This window comes from Haliotis rufescens, unplaced genomic scaffold, assembly GCF_023055435.1.
Source record: "Haliotis rufescens isolate VD_foot unplaced genomic scaffold, xgHalRufe1.0.p SCAF_4, whole genome shotgun sequence".
Taxonomy (NCBI): Eukaryota; Metazoa; Mollusca; class Gastropoda; order Lepetellida; family Haliotidae; genus Haliotis; species Haliotis rufescens.
The window spans coordinates 23,645,602-23,666,343 of NW_025964112.1; the positions used below are offsets into that span (position 1 = coordinate 23,645,602).

The window sequence follows — 20,742 nt, forward strand, 5'->3', positions numbered from 1 at the left end:
ACATTAAAAGATTTAACGAAGGCATATCTTTTGCATACAAATGAAATGTTTATGAAACTGTTCGAGAAATGTTTTATGGTGACCAGAATCTGATCAATTTCCTCATTGAAACAACCGACAATGAAAGTAAAATATAACATCATAAAAATTGTTTGAAAAAACTATATTCATGACAACATGTTGTTTACAAACCTTTTTCTGATCGACATCCGTTGCCATCTCCGTCAACCACCACCGTTAGAATTTGGCAGGAGGGGATTTGAATGTCCATCAGAAAACACTCCCCTGCTAAAGTCCACGAAAGCAATGTCCCAGCTGAAGTGACAGCTTATCAAACTTGATGAAATTCATTTCAGAACTCGCACAATTAAGAAAATCAAACACGATCCACGATTTCTGGGACACAAATGTCTAAGTTCTATCACTATTTGGCTTTGGATACGTGAAATCTTGGAATTGACAGGTCACACTATGCAGATTCCTCGTTTCAAAATAACCGGCTCGTCTGCAGCCTAAAAAGCGGCTGTTCAGTCATACTCAGTCACATTGGTAATCATATGGATGTACCAGCAGGCTCGATCAATCCCAGATAATCTACATGTTAATGTTGAACCACATCATAGATCGGGGTTGTCATCTTGCTTCATTCTATAACTCGTTACGGAGAATGTAAACACAAGATTGTTAGCCATTGACAGCTGTGAGTTGTGAGTAACCATGATGTGGGTCAAGTTCTGCCACATCCAAGTTCGGGGTGGAGAGACATTTATTTTGATTTTATTATTGTTTACTGGGGGTAATTGCTAACTATCTAATAACACTTACACATGTTAAATGTGTAATAGAATGTTAATTCATAAAGTTTGTTGTAGAAGTATATTCGTTTAGCATGTTAAAACCTTTTTCTATAACCCGTCACCCCTACAATAGAAATGACGGCATGATCGATTTCCAAGAAATGACCTCTCTCGCAAAATTCCGAGAAATGACAGTCAGTCCACAGTGTACAACAGTGTACAACAGTTTGATAAAATTAACACATCTCTCTTTAGGGCTAGGTTTGGAGTGTTATTTGTCAACTTCTTCAACAAACCCAACTCATTGAGCCTCTTGCTCTGTGCTGACTAACAGCATTAATTTAAACCATGTTGTCTAATGGAGGTTGGCGGGGACTGATGCTCTACATGGTCCAGCTGTGCAGTCTAGATGATATGGCAGGCGGTATATTACCTGATTTTGATGGTATCGCTTACATTTTGCCCAGGAGTAAATACTTGGTTTTTCACAGAAGGTTACGTTAGTGATTTGCCTCGATCTATGGTTACCTACTCACACACACACAGATTAAAATGATTTGTTTGTACTATCTTTTCTCATTTAAGTTTATTTAATCCATAATAAGAAACAATAAGTAATAGTTTGCTTATCATAGTATGGATCATATCCGAGTATATGAGTATATCACTATCTGATGTTACGCTTATATTGCAGAAATTATAATGAATTCAAAGTGTTTTCACTGCTTTAGACATTAATTTGCCATTATTTGAAATGCAATATTTCCCAATTTTTAAACTTTAAATAGTAAAAGGTAAAGATTAGAATGCCTGTAGCTGGCAGTGTTTAAGAAGGGAACATTAGTTGATTTGTCCCATTTATCAGGTGCGCTTCAGTAGCATTATTGTATACCTCCAGGTAGATGTTTACATAATTGTATCTCTCATCATTTGTGGATAATTCAACAAGCAACATAACAAATGTTCTACCATGACGAGATAAAGCAGACTATACAAGAACTCGCATTTGTTCAAACATATATCTGATTTTAACAGATCTGTGTGAGGTGTTAATGCTTTAATCTCTACAGTGTGCCCTTGTTCGTGTGCCCTTGTTCTACTCAACAAACAGCCCAAACCGGAGACTCCACACCATATCCGATAACACTGACCCAGGCTGAAGTGTCGTCCATTGATGTCAATGCATCGATGACAAGTGAGGATATCATAGAGTTATCGTTGATGCCACGCTGCACTATAATACAAATAATAACCAAGTTGACTAGTATGTACATTACCACAATGTACATGTACATTGTCATGCACTTCAAAATATCAAATACTAATATTTTATTGTGTGATGGGTTAAACTGGATCAGTGCTAATTAACAAGTGATATCAATGACCCATCAATTTCTTTCCTGGTTGGCCTGTCCGTGTCTAAAAAATAAAAATAATAGAATTAAATATAAGGACATAACAATTCTTTATTTCATGGTAGTGCTAAGGCAATCAAGACTTTCCCAATCATTCTAGACTTGAGTTGGACTCATTTTTTAATTCATTCTCTTGGGTCTAGGAGAGCTCATATGCCACACAATAACAAGTCCAGTTTAGCCCCCCGCCGGAGCTCCCGTCCGTTATAACAGCTGGGGTTTGGTTATATCATATAACATGCCCAACTGTGCTCTTAAGTAAACAAGAACCTGATCAGTGAGGGGTCCTGTATCATCCTCATACGACTGCTTGTAAAAGCCCGATATCTCACCTCACAGCTGGTTAATATATATATTGTGCTGAATTTTCGAAACAGAGTGAGTGAGTTGGTACTGCATAGTTTATTATGTATATGGTTCTATTTTAAATGACTGCAGCGCTCCATTTTGAAAACAAGTTATGTGTACTGTTTAACGCCATTCTCAGGAATATTCCAGTGATATGACGGCGGTCTGTTGTATAAGAAATAAATGCAACTTGAATCTTGAAAGTTGTAACTTTCCCGCAAATACGTATCACATGCAGTATATCAAGTGCAATATACTCTATACCACATGCAGTATAAAGAGTGTGGCGCAAGCTCGGCGCTGGGCAGAAGCACACATTTCCTACCCCTCTCGCTTAAGCCTCAGTCACACAGACAATGCGACCACGATGCAACCTCCTGGCGACCAAAATATTTGACAATCGCAATGAGGTTTCAAGGGTCTCTGAAAGGTTTCACTGAGGTCGCCACAAGGTTTCAGAAGGTCGCAAAACCCATTCGGTCGCAACCACTCTTTTGAACAAGCAAAAAAGACTTACTGCGACCGATTTGGTCGCTCGGAGGTTTCATTGCTCTCCTAGCGGTCCCCAAGTGGTGTTATTCCCAATCGCAGATTGATTTCCACAAATAGGTCTCAACCGGTTGCTCACATTTCGCCGTATCTGCGGTGAACAGTTGCCGATCAATCACTGACAAGTCGCAAAGGAAATCAGTCGCCAAGAGGTTGCATCGCGGTCGCATTGTCTGCGTGACTGTAGCTTTAAGGTTGGTTTGATAACACTGAAGGCAAAATGCACTGTGTTCGAATGTAGACAACGCCCTCTGTATGGTTTCACAGGCGGAAAATGAAGCTTTTTCTTAATTACACACTTCAAGGTCTGGAACAAGTGACCAATGCAGCATTTGGCATTTCACTTTCACTGCGTAAGTTCATTGGAGTATGAACCTTCATAGAGTGAGGGCTAAACTGTATGAACGTCAGAGCGTTCGCAAAGTGAAAGTCAATTCTTATAATTGTCATATCACTATTTTATACCTGGCGGGATTTAGGGCTAGATCTATACGTGTGCCCTCTTGTTTACACCGACAGCCATACAACAAGAAGCTGTATTGCGGAATAGAATAGTTTTCCTCAAAAGAGAGGTCACATGAGCGTATGTCTGCTCAACTTGCTTTTCAGGAACATCTGTTTTAGTTTGTTTTCAAGAAATGTATTCCAATAATATCCCCATATTAGATGAGAAAGATATGTTAAGAACTACCCGAGTCAGTCTGTCACAACGGCAGAGCGTCGTAATTCATTTACATCAAGTACAAGACGTCAAAATGGCCGCCACGATCAACGTGGCGGGAGGGATTTCCGAAGTCGTTAATGAACCTGTGGCCATTTCAGGTGTTTCATGACTGCTCAATTGGACGATCATTGAAAGGTGATTGTAACGATGTGTCAATTAGATACTAAGCTACATTCATGGATTGCTGTAGACTGTAACAGCAGTAGTAGATCATTGAAAGGTGATTGTAACGATGTGTCAATTAGATACTAAGCTACATTCATGGATTGTTGTAGACTGTAACAGCAGTAGTAGATCATTGAAAGGTGATTGTAACGATGTGTCAATTAGATACTAAGCTACATTCATGGATTGTTGTAGACTGTAACAGCAGTAGTAGATCATTGAAAGGTGATTGTAACGATGTGTCAATTAGATACTAAGCTACATTCATGGATTGTTGTAGACTGTAACAGCAGTAGTAGATCATTGAAAGGTGATTGTAACGATGTGTCAATTAGATACTAAGCTACATTCATGGATTGTTGTAGACTGTAACAGCAGTAGTAGATCATTGAAAGGTGATTGTAACGATGTGTCAATTAGATACTAAGCTACATTCATGGATTGTTGTAGACTGTAACAGCAGTAGTAGATCATTGAAAGGTGATTGTAACGATGTGTCAATTAGATACTAAGCTACATTCATGGATTGTTGTAGACTGTAACAGCAGTAGTAGATCATTGAAAGGTGATTGTAACGATGTGTCAATTAGATACTAAGCTACATTCATGGATTGTTGTAGACTGTAACAGCAGTAGTAGATCATTGAAAGGTGATTGTAACGATGTGTCAATTAGATACTAAGCTACATTCATGGATTGTTGTAGACTGTAACAGCAGTAGTAGATCATTGAAAGGTGATTGTAACGATGTGTCAATTAGATACTAAGCTACATTCATGGATTGTTGTAGACTGTAACAGCAGTAGTAGATCATTGAAAGGTGATTGTAACGATGTGTCAATTAGATACTAAGCTACATTCATGGATTGTTGTAGACTGTAACAGCAGTAGTAGATCATTGAGAGGTGATTGTAACGATGTGTCAATTAGATACTAAGCTACATTCATGGATTGTTGTAGACTGTAACAGCAGTAGTAGATCATTGAAAGGTGATTGTAACGATGTGTCAATTAGATACTCAGCTACATTCATGGATTGTTGTAGACTGTAACAGCAGTAGTAGATCATTGAAAGGTGATTGTAACGATGTGTCAATTAGATACTAAGCTACATTCATGGATTGTTGTAGACTGTAACAGCAGTAGTAGATCATTGAAAGGTGATTGTAACGATGTGTCAATTAGATACTAAGCTACATTCATGGATTGTTGTAGACTGTAACAGCAGTAGTTTGGATGTACTTTTCTTCCTGTTCTCTAGGATGGGTTGTACCGAGGATATCCTCTCCGACGTATCATAATGTTTGCTAGAACGCTAAGTTCAAAACTAAAGGGTCTAAATGGTGAGAAACGACACTTTTTATGTACTTCGTGCTATGGAATTCCCAGGGATTTCCCTAAGGAATCATAAGTAGTCCGTCAGTGTTTGCGTCATTTCAAGTATATAGTCTCGTGAAAAACGCATGCACGTCAAGATGTGAGGTTCGTACACTTATGAACTTCAGTTTCGCGGTTTTGTGACCGACCTCTCGTCCAAAGGAAAAGCCCTATATCATGTTAACTTCACATTAAAAAAACTATTTACTGTTATAACCAAATAAAACACATTAACCTATTGTCCGAAAGAGATGACTGTGCATAGCGGAGGGATATGTTATCTCAATAAACTTGGTAACATGGTTTGGTTTAACGTCTTGGCGCGTGTCTGAATTCCATCAGTAGGTTTCATATCCTAAAACTGACTTACCAGCAAATCTTGCTGCACTGCGCGCGACAGATACCAGAGCAAGGCATGCCTGAAAGAAGCCATAGGCATCGCGTGCGTCGGGGGACCAGCGCCATCTGATTAGCTGTTAACATTTGTACAAGACGGAGCAAAAAGCATCGTTTTTCCGTCCATTTTACGCTTAAGAAACTCGACGCTTTTCCGGACACTTTCTGGACACTCATCAATTAATCAATATCAATGAATTTTATGTCGTTTTTTTGGTCCAATGACCTTACGGAAAAAACGACGTTTTCTTCTTTGCAGTGTTGTCAGTAGGTATTTATAAATATATATATGGACAATTACAGGTCACAAAATCCAGAGATGCGGTTACTACAATAGTCAAAGTATGCGTGGCATAACATAAAACAAGTTGAAGAGAGTACATTATTTTTTAGGGACAAGAGAGAGCTTGAGATTTTAATAAGTTGAGCCCCGTCTCTTGATATCACAATATCGCAACTTGACAACGCCAAGTTTAGAGATTTTTTTTTCTGTAAGCTGATACTCTACGCGCGTCGTCAACTTGCGCCAAGCTGGGAGTTCGTACGTTCAGGCCTCCATTTCCAAAGCTGATCTCGTTCCGGCTTCGTGCAGCTGGACTCAGTCTCTATCGCCGTCGCGTGTAAATCTACGGGAAGAAGTTGAGATGTAAAGTCAATGCAAGTTTGCACATTTGTTAGCTCATTTTCTGATAAGATTAAAAGATATCGAGTATTTCAGTACTGAATAGTCGTTACCCGTAAATTGAGCATCACTAACATCCCGAGACCCCCAATAACGCGATATTAAATGATGAACGGGTTATAAATGAAAACTGTGTGGATGAACTCAGTATGCTGCTTAAAATATTATACCAGAACCACAAATACTATATGATATGTGAAAATAAACAAGAGTTTTCATGACATTTGTCTGTAGAGAGGAAGCGGCGTTTATATTCTTAAAGCATAAGTTACACATCAATGTTATATCAGTGGTTGTGAAAATGTTGAAAATATCACTCAGTGAGTGCATGTGTATGGTATTACGCCGCTTATAGCAATTCTTCTGCAATATGAGTGAGTGAGTATGGTGTCACGCCGTTTTGGGCAATATTTCGGCAATATCACGGCGATGGACACCAGAAATGGGCTTCACACATTGAACCCATATGGGGGATTCGAACCCGGGCCTTCGGCATGACAGGCGAATCTGCAATATGACTGCCGGAGACACAAAACCAGGCCCCATACACGTACAGTACATGTATATGAAAACAAGAAACCTTCAATGCGATGCATCAATATCGCGGCAAACTTTATGTTCGTCAAAATTAATTTACAATATAATATATTCCCAAAATGTTTAATCGACACAGGCATTATTAAAACAATATGAACATTTGTTTCAATTTATTCCGTTTTACATCCCACACCAAGTTTTTGACTACTATGCGATTACCTTACAAACTGAATTTGATAAACAATGTCTTTCCACAGTAAATGAGTGCAGTAACCCGTTCCAGCCGCTTGTGAAGACCGGCACTGTGACATCTCTCCCGCTTATCATTCAGGTAAATGTTCTGACCAATGTCATGCATTTCAGGCTTTAAATAAAACTGAACAGCTAACAACACATCGAAAATCTTTAGAACTAATAATAGAAATGCATGTACTTTTTTTTCAGTTACCCATATGTCCCATATTCAATGTCCATAATGGTAAGCCTGGATAAGTTTAGTGACCTGACAATTAGTCCTGTTTGACTATGTATGAGGCCCGATTACTGGTGCGTTGTCTGATGGATATGACGTGTCCTGTCTCGGCTAACAACGAGTTCTGGCGGCCAGTTCAATAGCACATACTAGTACGTGCTGATGTGCGATACCGGATGACTGTAAAAACGGTAGAAGAATGTATGATTTGGCCATGCTTACTAAGCTTTGACATGTTTGTTTGTAATTAACTTCTATCAAAGGACTATAGAGAATCCTGTTATCGACTTCTCAAACCGACCTCGTAATAATTTTATGAGCAACTCGTGTGTCCACGGGAGCGTAGTCAATTTCAAGGTCATGGCCTGCACGTGCACAACATGCGTGCACCCTCTCTAACTGTAACAAACCAAATATGTTTGCACAAATTCTGTGCACCGCCTACTTGTCTCAAATGCGCTTTTTGAGTTGGTTCAACTTATCCTGGATTACCAGTAGCAACCATGGACTTATCAGACAACTATTACAAACAGACAAATAGTTGAATTTCGTGAACATTTACCTTTGTACATTACAGACAAATGTGTAAAAATCACAAATGAACTGAACTCATTGGGTTTTATATTGAGAGAGGTACCTAATAAATTGTTTCAAGTGGTGATTAATTTCAATTAATTATCAAATTGAGTATTAAACTGATTAATTGCGGGAAATTATTTATCAAAATACCACAATTCCTACGCGAATTCTGATTGGCAAGCGCTGCATGTTTCGACTCAAACTGTCATATGTAACCTTTGTAAAAAACGCGAAAATGCGAGATCGCGACACTTGACCAATGACGCGATCTCGCGCTTTTGTGTCAATTGTCAATGTAACTATTTTACTTTGTGTACCCCTCTGACACTATATGTGCTGGCGATGTGGTGCCTCACTCTGGCAGTGTGGGTTCGAATCCCGGACGTGACTCACCAAAACAAGTAAGAGAATCTGTACTTTACTCAGAAAGTGTTATCCCAAATATAATATTCGTGTATATAATATTGCCTCATGGAGAAAATAACTGGCCTGTGATTATTTCTGTAGTAGTGAGTGGGTGAGTGAGTATGGTTTTACGCCGCTTTTAGCAATATTCCAGCAATATCACGGCGGGGGACGATTATTTCTGTAACTGACAGTGCAGCCCAGAATAGCTGCAATAGTGCTGATGTGGCTTTAAGCAATATTTACTTTCTAGCTTTCAGTGATATTTTGTTTCCAGCCTTCCGGACACTTTAATGTTGTCACTATCACAGGACATCCATGTACACAATTTCTTTTGTTAAATTATATTGAGCATGTTAAGGGTTTTAACTTAAAGTACATAAGAAACTGTACCAAAGGGAGAGTACCCTACTCTTCACTACTTAGGACTTTGTGTATGAATACACAATGCCATTTAGAAAGTGGTCAAATGTAACAATGTTATATTTGGGATAACACTTTCTTAGTAATGGCATTGTGTATTCATAGCTTTCGGCCATGGGAGCCGTGCCAATTTACACTTGTCAGAGGGGTACTCAAAGTAGGTGATCTAGACTACCAGTTGTCGGACTTTCATTTTGTAGAAGCCGCGGTGGCTGAGTTGGTTAGATCGCTGACTTTGTGTGCTGGCGATTAGGTGCCTCACTCTGGCAACTGTGGGTTCGAATCCCGGACTGCACTCAACCCCAAAAAAGTACGAGAATCTGTACTTTACTAAGAAAGTGTTATCCCAAATATAACATTGTTAGACATTGTGTATGTAAAGTACATAGCATTTTCAAGCTCAAGTCATAAGTTTGCTACATGCTACTTGGAGAATGAAGACCATGAACGAAGCGGGACGGGACTACTAAAGTGCGCATGCGCCTTGACCTTATAATACTACGACTTTTGTCGACTTTTTGTCGACGTTTGACAAATTGTGCTATGTATCAAAAAAACACGAGAATGCAAGATCGGGAGAACGCGAGATTTTGGCGCATTCACGTGTTTTGGGCATATTTAGCTCGTTTCCAAAGGTCGAGATCGCGAGAATGTCACTTACAGTATTCCATACCTGGCTGTACATTTGTATATGTTGTAACCTGCTTATGATACCTAAAGTTAGACTTAAACAAACTGTCTGTCTGTTTGTCTGCCAAAATGACAGCTTTAAACAACACAATGATCCAGTACACAGCTTATCCCTTGCCACATTTAGGTATTAATTGTATTTTTTTAATGTATTTTTCTTATCTTAAAATCTTAACAATTCTTTTAGTAAGATAATAGATCCACAAAAACAGATTACTGTTCCAACTTCCAAATGCCTCACAAAGACACAAATATATGTTTGACCCCATATCCCTGTTAATTAATAGGAATGTGAGTGTCCTTCGCTTGTCTTATAAATCCTTCTCTTCGGCTGTTCCTGTAGAAGTTCACTGATGCAAATACTCATTCGTTGTGTCATGCGTGGTAAACAGTACTGTGTGACCGATTGACAAAGTATTTAACGCGTGTTGTTATTTGTGCAATTTGCAACACCACATCACATCAATTACCTCAATTTACAATGACAAGGGATTCAATTAATAATGCTGTTATTTGTGCAGTTTGCAAGCACCTCTCATGCAAAAGGAAAGAGAAAGTGAATAAACATTTCACATGTGCTGCGTTAGGCTATAAATACTTACATTTTTATACCGCACTTTCATACCTCCATTACCCAAACATATTGAAATCAATTCTTATAAATAAATATTTCAACACTAATAACTTCACGGACTGCACATTGAATGATTAACACGAACAAAAACGCTGTTGACAACAATACAAAATCAGTGACATATCGTTGAGAGCAATAATGGATAACGGTGTTAGAACCTACACCGAAACGTCGCTCTTACTGTAATAAAGAAGTTGGTCACCCATACATTCTTATCCTTACTTAGCAATAATGGAACACAAGCCCCGCCATTCTGTTATCTGTAAGGAAACAGTATTGTTTGTTAACGGTGGCCTGAAATATTCTTTATTTTTGCATTGTTATCCAACCAAATGCCACGGGATGACTTGCAATTATTTATTGTGTGTACGCTCAGCCAACAAGCGAAATGAATCTTAAAAATAACACCCTAACATGTCAATCCTACCCATTTAGACCCTCCAAACTGTAAACACCTAAAGTAGGTCAGTACGAAAGCGCAATGTGCGAGGGTGCAATGGTGCGTGATGCTTGAGAGCGGAAATATCCCATACACAATTAACAGAAACGCGGTTGAGCTTCTTCTTGTCCACGCGTCAAAAGAAACTTATGTTCCAAATTGTTTATAAATAAGAATATGTTTTAATATAAATACGGTCTCAGCAAATCATTTCTTGCACATATTATGGCCTATAATATATAGAGATCTCCTTAATGTTATGACGTCACCTAAAGTTATATATATGTTACTACTTCATGTCCTTTATTCAGTTATGGCCTGATGAGACTCGTTGAAAGCGCCAGCCAATATATATATATATATGTCCTTTAGTTCCGATACACAAGGGGTCGTGCATCGGTGGTACTCTCAAACCCACGAAAACCAGTTCCAGCTGGATCATATAGATCTAGTCAGCAGGTATAAAAGTTGGCACGTAATCGAGAATGATTCACTTGGTTACGGACTGTCGCTCGGTCAAGACCTACCCAGTAGAGCTTGATATTGTGTATAGACTATAACGTGGGAATATTTCATGATGTCGGTCGCAGTTGAGCCTATTCCATTAATTGATCCCTCTGAATATCGACCTGAGAACAAGAAGGAAAGTGATTTCAGAGATTTTCGTATTCACACCGTCCCCGAAAGAGTATTCAGGACTTACGATTTGATGCACACAAACCAGACACTTGAATATGCTAAAAACCGCCTCGAGAGCTGGACAAAATTTAACCATGCAGAAATGACAATCTTAGAAGCGATCGAGGCTCTCAATGGACTGGTCGATGAGAGCGATCCTGATGTTGATTTTCCAAATTCGCTACACGCATTTCAGACAGCCGAGGCAATACGACAAAAGCACCCGACCAACACATGGTTCCAAGTGACGGGTTTGATTCACGACCTCGGCAAGATGATGGCACTCTGGGGTGAGCCTCAGTGGGCGGTGGTGGGGGACACCTTTCCCGTTGGATGTTTACCGGACGAGTCCATTGTGTTCGGGTTAGAAAGTTTCAGCAAGAACCCCGACATGAAGAATGACAAGCTGAACACGAAACTTGGAATCTACTCTGAAAACTGTGGACTAGCCAACGTGACCATGTCATGGGGCCACGACGAATATCTGTATCGTGTCCTCAAAGCTAACGGATGCACGTTGCCCGAGGAAGCGCTGTACATGATTCGCTTTCATTCCTTTTATCCCTGGCATTCGTGCGGTGCCTACAGACACCTGTGCAGCAACAAGGACATTGACATGATGAAATGGGTCAACGAATTCAACCAGTTCGACCTGTACACAAAGTCACCAGACATGCCAGATGTTGACAGTATTCTGCCATATTACAGCGAACTTGTCGAGAAGTTTTGTCCCGGAAAATTGCGGTGGTAAAGAGATAGACTAGGTGAACTTTGAACTCTGAACAGAGGACATTAAAATTGGCCAATAGTTTAGTTTGTTATCCTCGATGAAGTGATCGATGCCTTGGGAAATGGTTCAGCGTATTTTGGCTCCATGTACTATCTGCTTTGTTATTGATCTGTTCTTCTGTTTACAGCTGTGTAACAACGTTAAGGTAACGTCTGAGGGTCTTCAGGGGAGTGTGTGAATCACATTAAATGGTTGCACGAGTTTTTGCGTATTGGAAACTGGATTTTTTCTTTTGATTAAATACCTACTTTACAAAGGTATAATTCAGATCTCGATAGGGAATCTTAGATACACATGTTTTATTCATTAGCTGAATATGTCCTCAAATGGCATATTGTCATGGTGAGGTATGTAGAATCTATAGGTCCTATGGACCATCTGACAAAGGATATATTTTTTTATGGATCATCTATTATTATGGTGTATCAGTTAGGTCTTATTGGGTCTGACACATGCTATGAATTTGACTGGGTATATGTTGAATATTTGGCTGGAGAGGTATTTATTTGTCTCCTCATGTACCTATTCCCAGGTTTCTGATGAGGTACATCAATCTATATCACTTTGTTTATATTGTTAATCACAAAATGTGGCACAAATGTACATATCTTGAGAATACATTATTCTGTTACAATTTTTCAATTATGCTTTGCTCAATTAATTAAATAAATAACCTGATCTTCTATGTGAAGCTTTGGTAATAATATCCAGAAAACTTGAAAATAGAATCAATATACTTTCCCATTTAGGTCAATGAACGAAAAGGTGAATTGGTGGTTACCATCGTGTTTCAAGATTATTACACTTGTGATATGGCGATGGACATACCTGTGTGTGTGAGTGTGTGTCTGCTGGTACAAGTCTGGTTTATAGTGGCAGTTGTATAGTGCTAGTCAATGAGTTAGCACCATAATGCTGAGTGTCAGACAGGGTTACAACAAGTACCATCTTTTAATGTCTTTTGGCTTGACTTGTCCAGGGATTGAACCACCACCATTCTGCTGTCCAAGGCCTTTGAACAAAGGCTGGCACTCCATCAGCTGATTCTGGTAGCTTATTGACACATTTCTATTGCACCGTGGTTACTGCCACCCTGGGCACACCCCATGTTTGTCTGAAGAGTTACATACAGTGAGGGCAATGTGGACACAATGACTGAATAACGAGTTGTGAGTCATCATACCTTTATGGACTTGATCATTGGTTGTGTCATCAGCCACTCACTGGCTTGGCAGAGGTTACTGTGATACACCCTACTGCTCCAGGATACCCAAAGCTTGAACACTGCTTTGTGGTGCAATATTCTCTCACTTACTTCAACCATTGGACCACAAATGGTGTGGAACATTTATCATACTATCGACCACTCTTTTGCCTGGCCAAGACTTGATACTTAACAGGCCAGTGTGATATAGCAGACTACACTAAACAATATACAAGTGTTTATTTGGTAAGTTTGGGGGGCTAGAGAAAGGCTCTTTGAATAATGATGACAAGCTGGAGAATGTGTGGACCAGTCATCCACATGACAGCTGTCGTACAAACAAATGTAGTGGGTATTGTGTAATGAAAGAATTTGTGCTGCAATCTGATTGGTTGAAGACATGATTAAATCCCAAATCTAAAAATTCTTTCATTCGGCCTGGCAAAATGGATACGACAGTAAATAAAGATAAGTTTGCTCCATATTTATCAGAATAACTTCCCATTTTGCGGGTTTCTCCCCATGACCACCCTATCCCCTTCTTAACCTGTACAAGCATAGGGTGCTGAGGACCCTCTATCACCATCTGTACAAGCATGGGGTGCCGAGGACCACCCTATCCCCATCTGTACAAGAATAGGGTGCTGAGGACCACCCTATCCCCATCTTAACCTGTACAAGCATAGGGTGCCGAGGACAACCCTATCCCCAGCTTAATCTGTACAAGCATAGGGTGCCGAGGACCTCCCTATCCCCATCTGTACAAGCATGGGGTGCTGAGGACCACCCTATCCCCATCTTAACCTGTACAAGCATAGGGTGCTGAGGACCCCCTATCACCATCTGTACAAGCATGGGGTGCCGGGGACCACCCTATCCCCATCTGTACAAGCATGGGGTGCCGAGGACCACCCTATCCCCATCTGTACAAGAATAGAGTGCCGAGGACCACCCTATCCCCATCTTAACCTGTACAAGCATAGGGTGCCGAGGACAAGCCTATCCCCATCTTAATCTGTACAAGCATAGGGTGCCTGAGGACCACCCTATCCCCATCTGTACATGCATAGGGTGCCGAGGACCACCCTATCCCCATCTTAACCTGTACAATCATGGGATGCTGAGGACCTCCCTATCCCCATCTTAACCTGTACAAGCATAGGGTGCCGAGGACCACCCTATCCCCATCTGTACAAGCATAGGGTGCGGAGGACCACCCTATCCCAATCTGTACAAACATGTGGTGCCAAGGACCACCCTCTCTCCATCTGTACAAGCATGGGATGCTGAGGACCACCCTATCCCATCTGTACAAGCATAGGGTGCTGAGGACCACCCTATCCCCATCTTAACCTGTACAAACATGGGGTGCTGAGGGCCTCCCTATCCCCATCTTAATCTGTACAAGCATGGGGTGCTGAGGACCACCCTATCCTCATCTGTACAAGCATGGGGTGCTGAGGACCACCCTATCCCCATCTGTACAAGCATGGGATGCTGAGGACCACCCTATCCCAATCTGTACAAGCATGGGTGCTGAAGACCACCCTATCCCCATCTTAACCTGTACAAGCATGGGGTGCTGAGGACCACCCTATCCCCATCTGTACAAGCATAGGGTGCCGAGGACCACCCTATCCCCATCTTAACCTGTACAAGCATGGGATGCTAAGGGCCTCCCTATCCCCATCTTAACCTGTACAAGCATGGGGTGCTAAGGGCCTCCCTATCCCCATCTTAACCTGTACAAGCATGGGGTACTGAAGACCTCCCTATCCACATCTTAACCTGTACAAGCATGGGGTGATGAGGACCTCCCTATCCACATCTTAACCTGTACAAGCATGGGGTACTGAGCCCTCCCTATCCACATCTTAACCTGTACAAGCATAGGGTGCCGAGGACCACCATATCCCCATCTGTACAAACATGGGGTGCCGAGGACCAACCTCTCTCGCTCTGTACAAGCATGGGATGCTGAGGACCACCCTCTCCCCATCTGTACAAGCATAGGGTGCCGAGGACCACCCTATCCCCATCTTAACCTGTACAAGCATGGGGTGCTGAGGACCACCCTATCCTCATCTGTACAAGCATGGGGTGCTGAGGACCACCCTATCCCCATCTGTACAAGCATGGGGTGCTGAGGACCACCCTATCCCCATCTGTACAAGCATAGGGTGCCGAGGACCACCCTATCCTCATCTTAACCTGTACAAGCATGGGGTGCTGAGGGCCTCCCTATCCCCATCTTAATCTGTACAAGCATGGGGTGCTGAGGACCACCCTATCCCCATCTTAACCTGTACAAGCATGGGGTGCTGAGGACCTCCCTATCCGCATCTTAACCTGTACAAGCATGGGGTAGGAGCCCTCCCTATCCGCTTCTTAACCTGTACAAGCATAGGGTGCTGAGGACCTCCCTATCCACATCTGTACAAGCATGGGGTGCTGAGGACCCCCTATCCCATCTGTACAAGCATAGGGTGCCGAGGACCCCCTATCCCCATCTGTACAAGCATGGGGTGCTGAGGACCCCCTATCACAATCTGTACAAGCATGGGGAGCCGGGGACCACCCTATCCCCATCTGTACAAGCATGGGGTGCCGAGGACCACCCTATCCCCATCTGTTCAAGAATAGAGTGCCGAGGACCACCCTATCCCCATCTTAACCTGTACAAGCATAGGGTGCCGAGGACAAGCCTATCCCCATCTTAATCTGTACAAGCATAGGGTGCCCGAGGACCACCCTATCCCCATCTGTACATGCATAGGGTGCCGAGGACCACCCTATCCCCATCTTAACCTGTACAAGCATGGGATGCTGAGGACCTCCCTATCCCCATCTTAACCTGTACAAGCATAGGGTGCCGAGGACCACCCTATCCCCATCTGTACAAGCATAGGGTGCGGAGGACCACCCTCTCTCCATCTGTACAAGCATGGGATGCTGAGGACCACCCTATCCCATCTGTACAAGCATAGGGTGCCGAGGACCACCCTATCCCCATCTTAACCTGTACAAACATGGGTGCTGAGGGCCTCCCTATCCCCATCTGAATCTGTACAAGCATGGGGTGCTGAGGACCACCCTATCCCCATCTTAACCTGTACAAGCATGGGGAGCTGAGGACCACCCTATCCTCATCTGTACAAGCATGGGGTGCTGAGGACCACCCTATCCCCATCTGTACAAGCATGGGGTGATGAGGACCACCCTATCCCCATCTTAACCTGTACAAGCATGGGGTGCTGAGGACCACCCTATCCCAATCTGTACAAGCATGGGGTACTTAGGACCACCCTATCCCTATCTGTACAAGCATGGGGTACTTAGGACCACCCTATCCCCATCTGTACAAGCATAGGGTGCCGAGGACCACCCTATCCCCATCTTAACCTGTACAAACATGGGGTGCTGAGGGCCTCCCTATCCCCATCTTAATCTGTACAAGCATGGGGTGCTGAGGACCACCCTATCCCCATCTTAACCTATACAAGCATGGGGTGCTGAGGACCACCCTATCCCCATCTGTACAAGCATGGGGTGCTGAGGACCACCCTATCCCCATCTTAACCTGTACAAGCATGGGGTGATGAGGACCACCCTATCCCCATCTTAACCTGTACAAGCATGGGGTGATGAGGACCTCCCTATCCCCATCTTAACCTGTACAAGCATGGGGTGCTGAGGACCACCCTATCCCCATCTGTACAAGCATGGGGTGCTGAGGACCACCCTATCCCCATCTTAACCTGTACAAGCATGGGGTGATGAGGACCACCCTATCCCCATCTTAACCTATACAAGCATGGGGTGCTGAGGACCACCCTATCCCCATCTGTACAAGCATGGGGTGCTGAGGACCACCCTATCCCCATCTTAACCTGTACAAGCATGGGGTGATGAGGACCACCCTATCCCCATCTTAACCTGTACAAGCATGGGGTGATGAGGACCTCCCTATCCCCATCTTAACCTGTACAAGCATGGGGTGCTGAGGACCACCCTATCCCCATCTGTACAAGCATGGGGTGATGAGGACCTCCCTATCCCCATCTTAACCTGTACAATCATGGGGTGATGAGGACCTCCCTATCCGTATCTTAACCTGTACAAGCATGGGGTACTGAGCCCTCCCTATCCGCATCTTAACCTGTACAAGCATAGGGTGCCGAGGACCACCCTATCCCCATCTGTACAAACATTGGGTACTGTGGACCACCCAACTCCTTATGCAGGGTAAGACTGACCCAAAGTGGCCAGGTATGTGTGTCAACAACAGTACCATTGCCGGTGTCATGTACACAAAACAATCTCTCATGACCTATAGGATGTTGAGAATATAGTATCACTACAGGGTTTCATCAAAGGTGATAAGTTCCTATGACCAGAATGAGTTGGAAAGAGGTTTACTTCTTGTTGGGACATATATTGAGGGGAATCCATTTTATTGGCTTGACAATGGCTCCTTATGTAACATGTCACTTGCCCGGAGTGTGCATCAAGGAGGGACACAATGACATGAGGATGTATATAGTTTATTCAGATTATAGCATTATGCTTATGTACACTATGTAACATGTACCTGCTGACAAAATACTACTGGGTTAAATCTCGGTCGGAAATCACACGTAACAATATCACCAGCACTGAGTAGAAAACACACAAAACAAAGTCTTTCCATCAATAAAACATGATACATCTATACCTATCAACTGGTATTGCATAAACTACATGTAGAAAACAAGCAAGAGACTACTGCATTACCCCCACTACAAATTACAATCATATCAGCATGCAGCCAGCTTGTTATGGGAGTGGATTCTTTGTTGACAATACAGCCAATGCTAGGATCAGTATCAGAGTTGAAGATTCAACAAACTTGTCCCCCCCAGGCAGGTTACACAGACTGTCTGCTTTTGAGATGGGAAATAACTTGACAAGTGTTGGTTGGACACTTTCACACCTGACAAATGCAGACAGACAAATCTTTAGAACCTTAATCTGCCTACATCAGCTTAATACTTACAACTGTATTTTATTCCTAAAGGTTTCTACATGCTATCATAGTGTGCACAGACCATGATTCAATAAGCAACATTTGTCCAATCTACCACGATTTCAAAGGCAGTAAATCTACAGCATACTTGGTAAAAATTTGAAAAGAATGTGGTCAGGAATTATACATAAGAATCCTCATTGTGACTGGCTCAAACAGGTGTCGTCAGCAAATGTTAATCTCATCAAGTCTTAACACCAGCATTCCTTGCCAACCTTCAGTGCAACACTCCTTCAGAGATAGTGCTACAAACCACACACATTCTCTGGGAATGACTACACAAAGAGATAGTGAATGCGATGGGTCACATTGACAGTCTCAACAGATGAAAAATGTGGTAAAATATCCACATATGCAAAGGGAGGTGTGGTACTCTACATATGATGGGAATCTCAATAAACTGCCAAGATGTCCTCTTGCATTTTGACTGTGTGTGTGAGTGAGTTGACTTGATATCATTTCAAATAGTATTTCAGTTACATCACAGGTCGACTTTATATGGAAGCTAGTTGCCAACAAAGCAAGGATCACAATCTTGGTGAATCTGGGACTCCCTCCCATTTCCTAAGAATCATATAAATGTTTGGGCCTTCCATGCCACCACAACTGGTGAGACACCCTGAGCACAGGTGTGGTGCAGATAAACACGGAAAACAGGGCAAATCTAGCATTCAAAACAAGATTGCAGGACCCTGCCAAGCCCCTGACACAACTGTGTTACTCAGTCCTGTGCTTGGTTGCATATTCAGGTCAGTCAATATGTTGCTACCATATCCTCCTGACCTCACATACTCCAGCAGCCCCTGACACAACTGTGTTACTCAGTCCTCTGCTTGGTTGCATACTTATAATAAATAAATACATCTCCAAAAGAATGCAACCACTGCCCCCTTGCCAAAAATGCGACAATATGACTGCGACACCCACTTCTCTCAAGCATCAGTGGATTTATGTCCGGTTTATAATAAGGAGAATCCTCACCTTAATCCAACCTTACATTAATAAACTGAATAAACAGTGATGTGGAATACATAGTTGTTTGTTTTCAGTGTATGTCTAAGTTGGTATTTCTGCTATCCAAAATGTCTTATTGTTGATATGAATGCGATGTTTGATAATGCGAGCAAAGACAACTTGCATTTTGCACATTTAATTCCCGCTCGCATTAATTTCAAGATTTACAGTATTCAGGTCGGCCGACAAAGGGATCACAGCACTACGGCACTCAATATCATGTGTCCATGTGAAGTAGAGGAGTCATTGTGAAGCTAGGATTGTCTTGTGGAATGAACATAAGATCTCTTACATCGGTAAATCAATAATTCTACAACAGCATTTTATTATGGCATATCTATCAATAGCACTAATCATGATTTATGAAGTTCTTCGTTTACACTTCTTTTGTGCATTGGCCATTTTTGATTAATTACTTGGTACACGGATGTGCTTGGAGAAACGTAAAAGTATCAGAATATTCTTAATATTTTTCTTCATGTCATCCAACAATCTTTAAAGAGAGTACTTAAAAAATGTTTGTGAGATATTCTGACCAAAGACCTTAACATGCTTACAATTTTGGAAAAAAGATCAGTAAACTATGTAATCAAGAATATAATTCCTTTTTGTTTGGATCATAAACAAAAAGCACATCTGCTGATATCAAATGCGTGGAAAAGAATTTTCAGTAGTCTAATAATTTTAAGAAAGGTAACTTTGCTTTCCACACATACAAACATATAAAAATAATGTTGCAAATACTCACTCATGTAGTTTACTGATGAAAATGAAAAAGGAACAAAAATAAGGAAATAAGCTTTACTGTGAGTACATTTTAAATAGTGTCATACAAATTCAACTTCAAAGTTGAGATGTGTTTGTGTGCATTGTTTCCAACATGTATTTGGTAGGCAAGGCTGGGAACCCACACCATAACATTTACTGTGTCTTAAACAAAGTTTTCCCTTATTTATTTCTATCAGTATACTTATGCTAAGTATGAACTTGTACACGTTGATTCACAATCACAATCATTTGCCTGGACCACAGTTACTTTGGCAGATATGGCAGTATGTTCTACATGAACAATGAACTGGTGACATTACAAATTCAAAGTTTGTACATAAAAGTAGCAGCCTAACACAGGGGTGACAAAAGCAGGTGTTTGATCTACAAGTACACAGACAAGTGATGTTGGATCCAGTGTTGATTCCCAGAATACAGCTGTGTTCCTAAGTCTCCATAAGAGAAATATTGTTCATTTGACACCAGATATGATGCAATTAACCATCTTCAGTTACTAAAAAGAACCTGTGTTTATTTACAACACAGCAACTTTAAAGCTAAGAACTTTCAGTGTGAGTGAGTGAGTGAGTT

At 41.7% G+C, this 20,742-nt stretch overlaps 1 protein-coding gene across 1 annotated transcript; it reads left to right on the top strand.

Moving 5' to 3' along the window:
• Positions 1-11,056: 11,056 nt before the first annotated feature.
• LOC124132195 (inositol oxygenase-like) lies at positions 11,057-12,785 on the top strand. The gene has a single exon (XM_048382529.1). The coding sequence runs from the start codon at positions 11,207-11,209 to the stop codon at positions 12,059-12,061; it is 855 nt and encodes a 284-aa protein (XP_048238486.1). The 5' UTR covers positions 11,057-11,206; the 3' UTR covers positions 12,062-12,785.
• The last annotated feature ends 7,957 nt before the right edge of the window (positions 12,786-20,742 follow it).